The 14,668-nt window shown below is 40.1% G+C and overlaps 1 protein-coding gene across 1 annotated transcript; it reads right to left on the bottom strand.

Moving 5' to 3' along the window:
- Positions 1-1,972: 1,972 nt before the first annotated feature.
- Positions 1,973-14,403, bottom strand: LTB4R (leukotriene B4 receptor). Its single transcript, XM_039358359.1, has 2 exons — positions 14,304-14,403; positions 1,973-4,243 (listed from the first exon to the last, which is right to left on the bottom strand). The coding sequence occupies exon 2, from the start codon at positions 4,209-4,211 to the stop codon at positions 3,132-3,134; it is 1,080 nt and encodes a 359-aa protein (XP_039214293.1). The 5' UTR covers positions 4,212-4,243; positions 14,304-14,403; the 3' UTR covers positions 1,973-3,131.
- Positions 14,404-14,668: the final 265 nt, after the last annotated feature.

The following is a 14,668-nucleotide window of genomic DNA, read 5'->3' as shown; positions in this document are numbered from 1 at the left end:
CATGTTATTTATTTAGAAAATTTATATAGCTGCCTACTCTCTCACAGCGACTTTAGGCAGCTTACAAGCAATAAAAATACAGTATAGAAAATAAAAATAAAACAACCCTCTCCCACCCACCACCCATCTACCCCCAGCCTTAACACACAGTCAAATGAGCCATCTGATGGGCTCCTTCACACTCTGGGTTCCCTATGCCTGCTTGCAAAAGCAAGTCTACAGGGCCTTACAAAGGGTACCAAATTGGGGTGAGGCAGTCTAATTTTTGAAGGGATGAGATTCCAAAGAGAGGGAGCCATCTTGGAGAAGGCCCTTCTTCTGTGTCCCCCCAGATGTACCTCCTTAAGGGATGAGACCCACGACATTCCCTGCCTCCCCGCTCTAGCGCGTCTGGTGGATGTGACCAGCAAGAGATGGTTCCTCAGATAACCTATCTCAAGGCCTTTAAAGGTGATGTACCCAGAAGCAAATTGGCAACGAACGCAGCTCCCACTGGAGAGGTGACACACGTGCACACTCAGCTCTGCACAAAACCATGTGGGCCGTTGCAGTTTGATTCCTGAAAAAAACTGCTCTGCATTCAATATACCTGTCCAGTATATGCAGCCTTTGCATGAATCTGTCAACTGTTCCACTCAGTCGTCTAGCAAAGAAAGACTCCTGGCCATTTGTTTTGCCAAGAGTATACTTTACTGAAACTAAAATGGTTACAGAAGTAGCGCAAACAACACCAAGGAAAGTTCCTTCTCTCTCTCTCCCCCAGCCACTATCCCCCAGTTATCTGCAAATGTCCAATCAGGTGCTTGTATATTGTTTAGGAAACAGGTACTCGGTTCCCAGCTTTGCATATCATTAGTTGACCTTGACTGGCTGAAGCTTCTCACAAGGCTCAGCTGGGTTTCTACCCTCCTCCCCTTCTTCCTTACATTTCAATCTCTCCCCTCCTCTCCTGGTGCTAATGTCAGGCTGTCAGCTCATGAAGTTTTGATAGATGAGATGCAGCCATGACAGAATTTCTGCTTGCTTCTTATAAAAAAAATAATTCTGCTGTGTCAGGCTTTAAATGTTCCTTCTGAGAATCTCTTCAAGATTACTACAGCAGAATAACTCACCTGCTGATGGAGTTAATCAAAGAATTTCTATGAACTTTGTGCATAACTCACATAAAAATCTGGGAGTTGACAAAAATATTTCTCTCCCCTCCCCTCCTCTCCTTTCAGAATGTCAAATTTCCAAAGGGCCTCCTGTGTTTGTTTAGAAAGGGAAAGAAATATTTCTTAGCTTTGATAAAACTGCAATATGCTGCATGCAAACTTGAGGGCTGTGCAGGGTTAGAACATAAGATAGTCCTTGACTTACATTGAGCCCAAACTTTCTGTTGCTAAACGAGACAGTTCTTAAATGAATTTTGCTCCATTTTATGACCTTTCTTGCCACAGTTGTTAAGTGAATGACTGCAGTTGTTAGGAATACAGTAGTTAAGTGATTTCCACATTGAGTTTGCTTGTCAGAAGGCCACAAAAGGTGATCATATAACCCCGGGTTGTTGCAACTGTCATAAATATGAATCAGTTGCCAAGTATCTGAATTTTGTTCACAAGACTGTGAGGATACTGCAATGGTTGTAAGTGTAAAAAATGGTCATAAGACACTTTGTTCAGTACCATTGGAACTTTGAACGGTCACTAAGCGAACTGTTGTAAGTTGAGGATTACCTGTAATTTGAAAAATATGTTTTCTGGTGCACAGGAAAGGAAAGATAAGGCCCTAACTGCAACTCTTGAATGCAGCTGTGTCTTGCCCCATGCAGTTGTCACGTGATCTTGGGGAATGACACGGCTGCTTTCAAGAGTTGCATTTCAGTATCTCTGTATTCTGAAGTACCTTTGTGGAATCAAAATATACTGCTCAAAAAAATAAAGGGAACACAAACGTACAGGATCCTATACGTTTGTGTTCCCTTTATTTTTGTGAGCAGTATACTATCCAATCCCAAAGGCATCACTGAAGGACTAAATGGGCTGATTATTTTTATTCAGGGTGTCAGGGCTGCCCCAAAGCTTGCTGCCAAGCAAAGAAGAAGATGGCAGACTAAGCTAGCAAGTTGCATCATGTTTTAGGGTTGTTTATGAGACAGGATTCCCTCCTCCCCTCCCTGAGGACATGATAGGTAGTCCTCAACTTACAACCATTCCTATAGCAACCATTTGAAATTACAACGGTACTGAAATTCTGGTCCCAATTGTGGTTGTAAGTTTACCTGTAATTTAGGAAGTGGTAGGAGGGTAGATCTAGTGGCCTAAATTAATCTGTTCAGCAATGGTTTGTCTCCTGCCTTTCCGCTTCAAAAATTTCAATTACTCTTAAGCAAACCTCTTATTCATAGTCACAAAAAGCAAACAAAAGGTTTGTATATGGAAGTCCACTATAAGATTCTGCTGCGGTGTTGCACAGTGAATGCACCCCAAATTTCAAATGTATGTGAATGTATAAAAGATGTATAGAACATGAAAAAAGGGAGGGTTTCCAGAAGGAATATTAACAGTAAACAAAGCATTAAGCACATTTTTCTTCTCTCAAGACAATTGCAAACTGATGTATAAAAACAGGGAGGGAAGCATTCCACAAAAGTTTTGTCAATTGACTTGAGAATGGAAAAAAGAGGAAACTGAGGGTTTCTGTTTGTTTAAAAGTGAAATTGGATGAACCCTGCTCTGATTTTCAAAGTATATATGTTAGAATTAGGGTAGAGACAGACTGTATGCAAGTTTGGTGTTTCATGGTCTCTAAAGGTTAACATTTAATGAACCCAAAGTCATTGATTCATCTTTTCACGTCTTCAGAGAGGTTTTCACAGTACTTGCAACAATCCTTGGGAATGCTTCCTAAGCATAATATTAAATTGTTTGTATGATGAAAGGCAAAAAAAAAAAAACCTTCATATCCCTGAAATTCCAAAAATTGCAGTCATGTTGCAGAATGAAACAAAAAAGAAATGAAACAGCCTATCTTGTACAAAACATCATTGAAGAAGATATAGAAGAATGTAAGAGAGATCATTTCTATAGCACTTCAGAAGACCTTTAAAAAACTGACAACAGAAATATGAATGTCCACTCCTGTGTGTAGTCTCAAGTTGACGAGAGCAACCTCAAGCCTTTTCCACCTTCTTGAACTGAACTACTATCTGTAGGGTTAGTAGACATAGTTAACGACTCGGGTTTCCCATTATTCAAGGGTTCTGTCTTGACATCCCGGTCCCGGATGGTGCCATGTTTTACGCTAGACATCTCTGAAGCTGTTCCTTCAAAGAGTTTAGCCATGAAACCAATACCAGATGATCGGATTAAGGAGCTCCCACTGAAAGTGTAAAGGATAGGGTTGACACTGCTACTGAAAAAGGCAAGGGCCACCAAAATGGGCCTAGCCATCTTCCCTGCTCTTTTAATCTTTGACGAGCCACTCCACAGACCAATCACATCTAAAAGGTTGACGATATGGTAAGGAAGCCAGAAAAGAGCAAAGGCGATCACAATGAGGCTAATGAGTCGGCTGGTCCGGCGTTTCTGGCGGAAACGGGTCTCCTTGAGTCGTTGACTAATCATCCCGTAGCTATAGACAACAATAACAAAAGGCAGCAGAAATCCAGTGATGGTTTCAAAGAGGTTATGGAAGACCAGCTCCTTGTCTTCTTGGTGACACAATATGCAGTAAGCTGTGCCGTTATGAGTAACCACTTTCCGGTAGAGGAGGGAAGGCGCAGCTAAGAAAAGACTCACCACCCAAATCGCCAAAACCAAAAGCCGGATGGTGCGCCTGGTACGGATTTTTTGTGAGACGAAAGGTTTGGAAATAGCCAGGCAGCGGTCAAGGCTCATGAGGGAAATGAGGGAAACGCTGGCGTACATGCTGACCCCACAGATGTAATAGCAGATTTGGCAGATGGCCTGGCCCATTTCCCATTTCTTGACACTTAAGAATCGCAGGAATAGGGGAGCTGTGAGGAGCACTGCCAGGTCAGCGATGGCTAAATGAAGAATGAGGAGGCAGGTGACTGTCCGCTTCTGAACCCAGCAGATGGCCGTCCACACCACGAAGGCATTGCCAGGGAATCCCAAGATGAAGGCAAGCGACAGCACCCCTATGCCTATCGATGCGCCTGCCAGAGGCTTGGAAGATGTAGCATTTTGGCTTTCAATACAACTAACCATGGTCCTGTTAGAGGCAGAAGGTGGAGTAGGCACTGTGAAAAAAGAAGAGAAGCAGAAAACATTGTTAGAATCCTATGTGCAGCTCTTTTCTTTTATCTTAAAAGCCTTATAGTTCTTAGCTTGTCAACAACTGACTGTAAATCAGTCCTCTACAATGATAATTTTTGGGCTTCCTATCCAAGAACATTCAAAAGAGGCCTGTGTTGGAAATATTGCCAACTGGCCTAATGAAGTGTCTCAAGACTTAACTAGAGGAAGAACTGGGAAAAGAAACAAAACTATCTCAGCTCCAAAATTAAGGCACATTCTTGTGCCCAATTATAGTGTGCTGTTTTATTGTCCACTAACATTAAATTTATATTTGAATGTGGTAGGGCTTCTATGATTTTTTTTCCCTGAAACTTCAAGGATAGCTTGTGTAAGGGTGAAGGGTCAGGGCCAACTCCAAGTATAAGAGCTCCTGAGACAGGCCTATCAAACCTAAGCTGAAAAAATCTGGATGACCACTAACTGGTGAAGAAAGAGAGACACAATAAATTTATCTTTACCAGCATCTAATGGCTGTCTGAATATTTGAAGTTCAGATGTGATAGTTCATATTGAGTAAGATAATTTGTTGTGGGTCATATCTCTTCTTGATAGGTTTTACAGCATTATCAGATGCTGGGGACAGACTCCTGTGCCAAAGCTTAGCATGTTAATTTCCCACAATTTTCTAGAGAGAGACTTCATCAAAGGAAATTAAAATTGACTGAGTGCTCAATATTGCCCAGAAGACTTCATTGGGAAAAGAAAATTAAAAATAAAAAAAAGGTTTGGGAAGCTAAAAGCAAGTTCTACATTTACTCCTGGGTCAAGGGAGATTGGATGCTGAGATATTTGTGGGGATAAATGTCACAGTGGGTATAAACATCTAATCTTACTGATTATTCAGGAGTTATAAGTATCCAAGTTTATAACAACAACAACAACAACAACAACAACAACAACAACAACAATAATAATAATAATAATAATAAAGTTGGAAGGGACCTTGGAGGTCATCTAGTCCACCCCCCTGCTCAGGCAGGAAACCCTATACCATTTCAGACAAATGGCTGTCCAGTTTCTTCTTAAAAACTTCCAGTGTTGGAGCATTCACCACCACTGGTTAATTGTTCTTACTGTCAGGAAGTTTCTCCTTAGTTCTAGGTTGCTTCTCTCCTTGATTAGTTTCCATCCATTGCTTCTTGTCCTTCCTTCAGGCACTTTGGAAAATAGCTTCACTTCCTCTTCTTTGTGGCAGCCCCTGAGATATTGGAACACTGCTATCATGACCCCCCTCGTCCTTCTCTTCATTAAACTAGACATACCCAATTCCAAAAGCCGTTCCTTATACGCTTTAGCCTCTGGTCCCCTAATCATCTTTGTTGCTCTTCTCTGTACTCTTTCTAGAGTCTCAGCATTTTTTTTTATATCATGGTGACCAAAACTGGATGTAGTATTCCAAGTGTGGCTTTACCAAGACATTGTAAAGTGGTGTTTACTTCATGTGATTTTGATTCTATCCCTCTGTTAATGCAGCCTAGCACTGTGTTGTCTTTTTTGGCAGCTGCAGCACACTGCTGGCTCATATTTAAGTGATTGTCCAGTAGGACTCTGAGGTCCCTCTCACAGTTACTACTTTTTTCACCATTGAATTTCATTTTGTTAGATAGTGCCCAGTGTTTAAATCTGTCCAGATCCTCCTGTATCTTAAGCCTTTCTCTGGAGTGTTGGCTATTCCTGCCAGCTTGGTGTCGTCTGCAAATTTGATGATTTCCCCATCTATCCCATAGTCCAAATCGTTGATGAAGATGTTGAAGAGCACTGGGCCCAGAACAGAGCCCTGGGGCACCCCACTACACACTTCCCTCCATTTAGATGCGGTTCCATTGAGGACCACACGCTGAGTATGGCCGGTCAGCCAGCTACAGATCCATCTGGTGGTGATGCTGTCCAACCCACATTTTTCTATCTTATCAAGTAGTAGGTTGTGATCTACTTTATCAAATGCCTTACTTAAGTCCAAGTAAATTATATCCACTGCATTCCCCTGATCCACTAATTTTGTCACTTGGTCAACGAATGCAATAAGATTTGCCTGGCATGATCTGTTTTTGACAAACCTACGTTGGCTTTTAGTAATGACTTTGTTTGCCTCTAGGTGTTCGCTGATTTGTTGTTTGATTATCTTTTCCAGAATCTTCCCAGGTATTGAGGTCAGGCTGATAGGTCTGTAATTTCCTGGGTCCATTTTTTGAAGGAAAGTTTGTAATCTGGTTTAACTGAACGTATCTTAAAGTAAAAATATTCTTTAAGAAATCACCTGTGGTATCTGGATTTTGTTTGTAGCAGCATGAACAGTAGTCTCGAGGTCCGGGTTCATCTTTCCACAACAAATTACATCCAAACAATGAGAGCTACATTTTCATTAACAGACTTATCCTGGGAGAATTTATTTATTTTTGTATTTATGTCCTGCCTTCATTATTTTTATAAAGCTACTAGACGAAATATGATGTAAATGTAACCACCTAGTGGGCAATCACCTGAATATGAGCCAACTGTGTGCAGCAGCAGCCAAAAAAGCCAATGCAGTCCTAGGCTGCATTAACAGAGGGATAGAATCAAGATCACATTAAGTTCTAGTACCACTTTACAAAGTCTTAATAAGGTCGCACTTGGAATACTGCATCCAGTTCTGGTCACAGTATTATAAAAAAAGATGTTTAGACTCTAGAAAGAGTACAGAGAAGAGCAACAAAGATGATTAAGGGGCTAGAGGCTAAAACATATGAAGAACGGTTGCAGGAACTGGGTATGTTTCGTGTAATGAAAAGAAGAACTAGGGGAGACATGAGAGCAGTGTTTCATTATTTGAGGGGCTTCTACAAAGATAAGGTGCTTTTCCAAAGCACCAAAAGGCAAGAGAAGAAACAATGGATGGAAACTAACCAAGGGGAGAAGCAACCTAGAACTAAGGAGAAAACTCCTAACGGTGAGAGCAATCAACCAATGGAATAGCTTGCCTTCAGATGTTATGGATGCTCCATCACTGGAGGCTTTCTAAAAGAGACTGGACCACCATTTGTCTGAAATGGTCCAGGACAGACATGTCAAACTCGCGACGTCACGTGATGTCACGGAATGTATCGGGACGGTTTTGTTGCCATTGCCAGCATGGGGTGGGCGCAGCTTCTGGATGACGCGTTCGGCCCGCAGGCTGGCAGTTTGACACCCCTGGTTTAGGGTCTCCTGCTGGAGCAGGGGGTTAGATTAGAAGACCCCAAAGGTCCCTTCCAACTCTATTATTCTATGCTCTATGTTCATTTTCAATTAAACAAAAGATGAGGCCTTTATTTATATTTTATTTCTTTCATAATTATTGCATTGCATTTCTATTGTTTTATTTTGTTGTACACTATCCAGAGTCAGTCAGAATTGAGTAAATTAGAAAAAAACTGATGGTAGTGTTGAAAAAAAAGTGACTTTACAACGAGTCCTTGCACTTATAGCCTCCTCAAATAATCAAAATTCAAGTGCTTGGAAACCAGCATGTATTTACAAAGTTTTCAGTTTCCTGGGATCATGTGATTGCCCTTTGCAGCCTTGCCAGAGGCTTCTGACAAGTAAAATCAAACTGGGCTCACTTAATGACTCCAGCAAAAAAGCAGCAATTCACTTAATGACTGCATCACTTAGTGACAGAAGTTCCAATCTCAATTGTGATCACAAGTTGAGAACAATCTGTTTCATCAACATTAAACCACAATAAGGTGCAAACCCAAGGTTCTCTCGACAGCAAGATGGTGGTATGCTGTTCACATCTGGTAGGGTGTCCTCATCCCATCATTCCAGGCTATCGTCCTAGCTTCAGTACTGCATACTGAACAATGCAGAATTGTTTTACTCAGCATTTTTAATTTAACAGGTTTTGATCTACTTGTATAATACTGCAATCTGTTTTTGTTCTTTGTTTCCGTCATACCTTATCAGAAGATTCTTCCTATGGGTAGGCTTCACACCCAAGTTGAAGTTTACAGTTAAATGATAAACAGTGGCACCCAACATCTCTGTGAGCTAAAAGTACGCAAACTTCTAGTTCTCCTATGGTGGTGGAGCAATTTCCTTTGCAGTTGTTACACAAATTGTGGGGCAACAATTTAATGAAGTGGAAATAATGGGAAGTAGACTTTGGATATGAAATTGCTGCTTAGAGTGACTTTCTTTCTTTCTTTCTTTCTTTCTTTCTTTCTTTCTTTCTTTCTTTCTTTCTTTCTTTCCTTTCTTCCTTCTCTCCTCCCTCCCTCCCTCCCTCCTTCTTCTTCTTCTTCTTCTTCTTCTTCTTCTTCTTCTTCTTCTTCTTCTTCTTCTTCTTCTTCTTCTTCTTCTTCTTCTTCTTCTTCTTCTTCTTCTTCTTCTTCTTCTTCTTCTTCTTCTTCTTCTTCTTCTTCTTCTTCTTCTTCTTCTTCTTCTTCTTCTTCTTCTTCTTCTTCTTCTTCTTCTTCTTCTTCTCCTTCTCCTTCTCCTTCTTCTCCTTCTCCTTTTCCTTCTCCTTCTCCTCCTTCTTCTTTTCTCTCTCCCCCCTCTCTTTCTTTCTCTCTTTCTCTCTTTCTCTCTCTCCCTTCCTTAATATGAAAGCAGGTAAAACCAAGTGGAAGGAAACATTATGGTTTTGTGATTTCCAGAAAAAAAGATGATGCATCCTTTCCCTGCAGTGAAGGTTAGAGTAACAGGAACTACATTTTTTAGGGCATGTAAAACCTTGGGTTTGTACCTTATTGTGGTTTAATGTTGATAGAACAGATTGTTCTCCAGTTGCATAACTCACTGATAAGCAACAACTCATCTGCGTACATCTGGAAAACTACTTGTGAATGGAATTGGGCCTCTTTGTTGGGAAACAATGGAGTTCAAAATCCTCATAGGTGATGTGAGAGTAACCTTCATTGGTCCCCCGCCAGAAACTTTGCTACCCCTATACTTGTTTGTTTAGATCGTGCAGGCTAGGGAATTCTGGGAATTGAAGTCTACTCATCTTAAAGTTGCTGAGGTGGAGAAACACAGGTTTAGATTATTTTAATTAGGTAAACTTGGAATCATCAGCATGCTGATGATACAGTTCTGCTTACCAATAATGATGATGATGATGATAATAATAATAATAATAATAATAATAATAATAATAATAACAATAATAATAGTAAAGTTGGAAGGGACCTTGGAGGTCATCTAGTCCAACCCCCTGCTCAGGCAGGAAACCCTACACCATTTCGGACAAATGGCTGTCCAGTCTCTTCTTAAAAACTTCCAGTGTTGGAGCATTTATTGCTTCTGGAGGCAGGTTGTTCCACTGATTAATTGTTCTCACTGTCAGGAAGTTTCTCCGTAGTTCTAGGTTGCTTCTCTCCTTGATTAGTTTCTACCCATTGCTTCTTGTCCTGCCTTCATGTGCTTTGGAAAATAGCTTGATTCCCTCTTCTTTATGAGATATTGGAATACTGCTGTCATGTCCCCCCTTGTCCTTCTCTTCGTTAAACTAGACATACCCAATTCTAGCAACTCTTCCTTATATGTTTTAGCCTCCAGTCCCCTAATCATCTTTGTTGATTAGGAAGATCAGGAAGATCTTCAGCTCCTCATCAACAGAGTCACAGAAATATCTGAAAAATACGCTTGAAACTTAACACCTCAAAAACCAAGATCATGGTCATCAGCAAACAACCTGTTAATTTACCACCAATAAATGCAGAAGGAATACCACTAGAAATAGTTGAAAGGATCACACACTTTGGTTCTAATTTACATGAAAGCTGGGACATGACCACTGAAGTAAAGACAAGGATAGAAAAGCTTGAACAGCATTCTTCAAAATGAAAAACGTTGTCTGCAGTCACGACATAAGCCTAAAACTGAAAATCAGGCTTGTCAGATGTTATATTTTTTTTCTATCCTGCTCTATGGAGTAGATAGTTGGTCTCTGACAGAAGGCCACCTGAAGAGACTAGAAGAATTTGAAATGTGGATTTACAGGCAGCTGTTACATATAAGCTGGGTTGACAAGATCAGAAATGAGGAGGTGATAAGCCGCCTGGGAAAGCCAAGAGAAATCATCAAAACAATTAAAGAAACGAAAATTAGAATATTTCGGACATGTGATGCGACACCCAGAAAAATACGGCATACTCCATTTAATCCTCCTGGGAAAGATTGAAGGCAAACGAGGTCCAGGCAGAAGAAGAACATCGTGGCTTCAAAATCTAAGGGACTGGTTTGGACAAAACTCAGCAGCACTTTTTCGTGCGGCTGCTGATAAAAACAGGATCGCCAACATGATCGCCAACGTCTGATAATGGATATGGCACAAGAAAAAGAAGAAGAAACTTGGAATGGTGGCATAATGCTGACATTCAGTGTAACTTTTCTTTACGGAAATGTCTGTGAGGCCCCAAGAACACCAAGAAAAGCTCTACTCTGCTGTTTATTTAGGAATGTGCTCACTTATCCAGAAAAATAAAGGGTAAAGAATATTCTGAAAGACCAGGAACCAGTGACAGAAAACTAGTCACCCCATCTGGTATGATTGCTGTTTTGGAACAGTATCCACAGAGTCGTTTTCATCACTGCAGTTGACCAAGTAAGAATGTCTTTGGGAATATGAAATTTGAACCTAAATTTTGAATGTGAGTTGGGTGACCCACAAGATGAAACTGCTGGAATGCAAATGCTCAGTTTTAATGGCCCATGTTTCTCCACAGTTACTTTTGTACAGGGTAAGAAAAGGGCATTATTTGAGTTACTTCAACTTCCTAACATTTGGGTGCCCTGTATTTTCACAACCTTAATTTGCTTCCATGAGCATAAGCAGAAGCTAACCTCATGTTTCCAAGGCATTTGTGGCTTCTCAGTACCCCTTCCCAAACCACTGATAGGACTCAGTTGCTGAAAACTTAGAACATAGAATAATAGAGCTGGAAGGGACCTTGGAGGTCTTCTAGTCCAACTCCTAATCAAGGAAGAGACCCTATACCATTTCAGACAAATGATTGTCCAGTCTCTTCTTGACAACCTCCAGTGATAGAGCGCCCACAACTTCTGAACTCAAACTATTCCATTGGTTGATTGCTCTAACCATTAGACATTTTCTCCTTAGTTCTAGGTTGCTTCTCTCCTTGCTTGGTTTACATCCATTGTTTCTTGTCTTGCCTTTTGGTGCTTTGGAAAATAGTTTGATCCTTGGAACACTACTATCATGTCACCTCTAGTCCTTCTTTTCACTCGATCGGACAATTCCTGCAACCATTCTTTGTATGTTTTAGCCTCTAACCCCCTAATCATCTTTGTTGCTCTTCTCTGTACTCTTTGCGTCTGAACATCTCTTTTATATTGTGGTGACCAGAACTGGATGTAATATTCCAAATGTGGTCTTACTAAGGCAGTACTAGGACTTCATGTTATCTTGATTCTATCCCTCTGTTAATGCAGCTTAGGATTGCATTGGCCTTTTTGGCTGCTGCTGCCAAAAAAGCCAATGCTTTGCTTTGCTCTGCTCTGCTCTGCTTTGCTTTTTCTTTCTAGAACCTTTTTTTTTCTTTTTTTCTCCTAGAATCTATTTTTTAAAAAAGAATTAAAGTTTAATCCTAGATTTGAAGTACCCTGAACTCCATGACATTTGATTCTCAACTGTTCGTATTTTTGGTGGTATCGAAAAAAAAAAAAGACTTCTGACAGGTCCTTGCACTTATGATTGTCACAGTGTACCTGTAATGATCTAATCACAAATAAGGCACTTGGCCACCAAAAATGTATTTATTATGTTTCAATGTCTCAGGATCATGCGATTGCCATTTGTGACCTTCCTAAGCTGCTTTCTAACAAGCAAAATCAATGGGGAAAACTAGATTCACTTAACAGTTGCATGACTCACTTAATGGCAAAAAAGATTGTAAAATTGAGCATGGTCACAGAATGATACATTTAATGACCACGTTACATAGTGACAGAAGATCCGGTCCCAAGTGGCTATAAATCAAGGATTAACTGTATCTGCAAGGAGTCTGAATCATTGTTACTGCAGAAGAATCACCACCAACAAAGCATTACACAAATTTAGAGCTGAATGTGCAAGCTTGCAGATAAATACCAAGCACCTTAAGTTTCATAAACTTTGTCACCATTCATTTAAAGGAAAGAAAATGAAGAACATTACTAAGTTTACACTGACCAGCTTTTTTTCTTCTTTCTTTCTTTCTTTCTTTCTTTCTTTCTTTCTTTCTTTCTTTCTTTCTTTCTTTCTCTTTCTTTCTTTCTTTCTTTCTTTCTTTCTTTCTTTACTTCCTTCCTTCCGTCCTTCCCTCCCTCCCTCCCTCTCTCTCTCTCACCTGCCTGCCTCTGAAAGAAGATTAGGGCCCATGTATGGACACAGTCATTATCCATCATGCAGAAAAGATGATGTTAGAAAGAAATAACCCCCAAGCCCAGAAAACGTATTGCGTGATTTAGTAATATACAGGTAGTCCTCAACTCACAACAATTCATTTAGTGACCATTTGAAGATACAACAGCACTGAAAAAAGGGACTTATGGCCAATTTTCACTCTTATAATCATTTCAGCATCCCCATGATCAAAATTCAGACGCTTGGCAACTAACTCGTATTTATGATGGTTGCAGTGTCCTGGTGACATGTGATCACCTTTTGTGACCTTCTGACAAGCAAAGTCAATGGGGAAGCCAGATTCACTTAACAACCATGTTACTAACCTAACAACTGCAGTGATTCACTTAACAACTGTGGCAAGAAAGGGCATAAAATGGGGCAAAACACACTTAACAGATGTTTCACTTGGCAACAGAAATTTTGAGCTCAATTGTGGTCCTAAGTCAAGGACTACCTGTCTATCATGTACATCACTTTACTTTTTCCCTGCTTAAGATAGGAGGCTGCATTGTAGAATGAAGAGGAGGAATAGATTACAATAGCAATAGCAATATCTGTTGCTTAACAATGGCAAATTCTGTACTTTGTGTTTCAATCTGTGGAACAGAATCTGTGCCAGCTAGTGTCAAGAATGTTAGGAGGACAAATTTAAAATTTTGGCTGATCTGTGAAAGGAAAATATCTCTTCTAAGATTATGGTTTGTGGAATCTGCAGACTCCTTATCTAAAATCAACAAGAGAATATAGTTTGTCCTTTTGGAAACCAGTTTCTCTCCCATGCCCATTTACACAGATTAACCAGATTATCCCCCACAAAGAAAGCCAAATGATGATTGAATCAGAACAAAAATATCTTCTGTGGGAGAGCAGAAACATCAGTTTTGCCAACTGCCTTATTTTGAAATTCCCCAACATTTTTGTATGCAAAGAAAGCACCACATTTTCCAGCAAATTGGAAGAAGCTTTCTAACTAACAGCTTCTCCAAGATGGAGATCACCCCAGAAAAAAAAGAGAGAAAAAAAATCTCTTTACATGCGATCCCTAACAAATATTCTCTTTCATTCTTTCTACACTGGGGATGTAACAAATATGCTCTTTTACCTATCAAACAAAACAAAACAAAAAACAAATACAAGCATAGCTGAAGTCATTGGCTGAGTGCATTGTGAAATCATGAGGTCAAATCAATCAGAATCTACTATTTTTTTTCTCAAAATCTTGGCTCTAGGAACATGGCCGTGGAAATGTGGAAGCAAGGAAAATTGCAGTGCATAAAACAGATCAAACCTTCCCTCACCGTGTAATTCATGTGGACTTTCACTATGTTCTGGACTTATTTATCTCATAAAATTGTCATGGGGTCAAATGAGAGAAGCCACAGACCTTTCTGGAAACTGGGAAGAAGGATAGGCTGTAAACACTACCATGATTTATTCATAACCCAACACTCCTCTTAAGGAGCACAATTCCTTGCCATCCCACATAGCTTCCAACAAGTCTTTGTTCAACTAAGCTTGGCTAAGAAGCCTTCTTCTTCTGGGGTTCCTTCTTGGTCTCTCAACCAGAAGCCCAGTGCACAATCCACCTCACACACAACTTCTTTATATTGAGTTGAGAATAACATGCTTACCCTTCAGTTTTCTTTCTCAGCTCTTGTTTCAAGCTTCTGCTTCTGTCTTGAGACCAGCCTCTCTCTTTTTGTCTTGTCCTTTGAGGAGTTTTTTTTTTCTTTGCTCAATCTCTTTTTTTGGTCATAGCACCTTCCACTAACTCAAAAAGGAAGTGATAGCAACTTTCAGAAAAGTTGAGTAAGAGACTTTAAAAAAAAAAAAAGTAAAAAGTGTTGAATTATTCTAAACACAGTCAGTTATTAGGATTGATTGGGTATATTTCTGTGTGTGTTTCTCTGTGTGAGAGAGTGTGAATGCTTATGTGCTTATATGCACTGATGTTGCATTCTTTTTTGCCCTTTTTGGCTTCTGAATTTCATGAACT

The sequence above is a fragment of the Crotalus tigris genome, unplaced genomic scaffold (genome assembly GCF_016545835.1).
Source record: "Crotalus tigris isolate CLP2741 ecotype Arizona unplaced genomic scaffold, ASM1654583v1 scf7180000019011.417310, whole genome shotgun sequence".
In the NCBI taxonomy this organism is placed as follows: Eukaryota; Metazoa; Chordata; class Lepidosauria; order Squamata; family Viperidae; genus Crotalus; species Crotalus tigris.
Note: the sequence above shows the minus strand (reverse complement) of the source record. Positions and strands in the feature narration are given on the sequence as shown.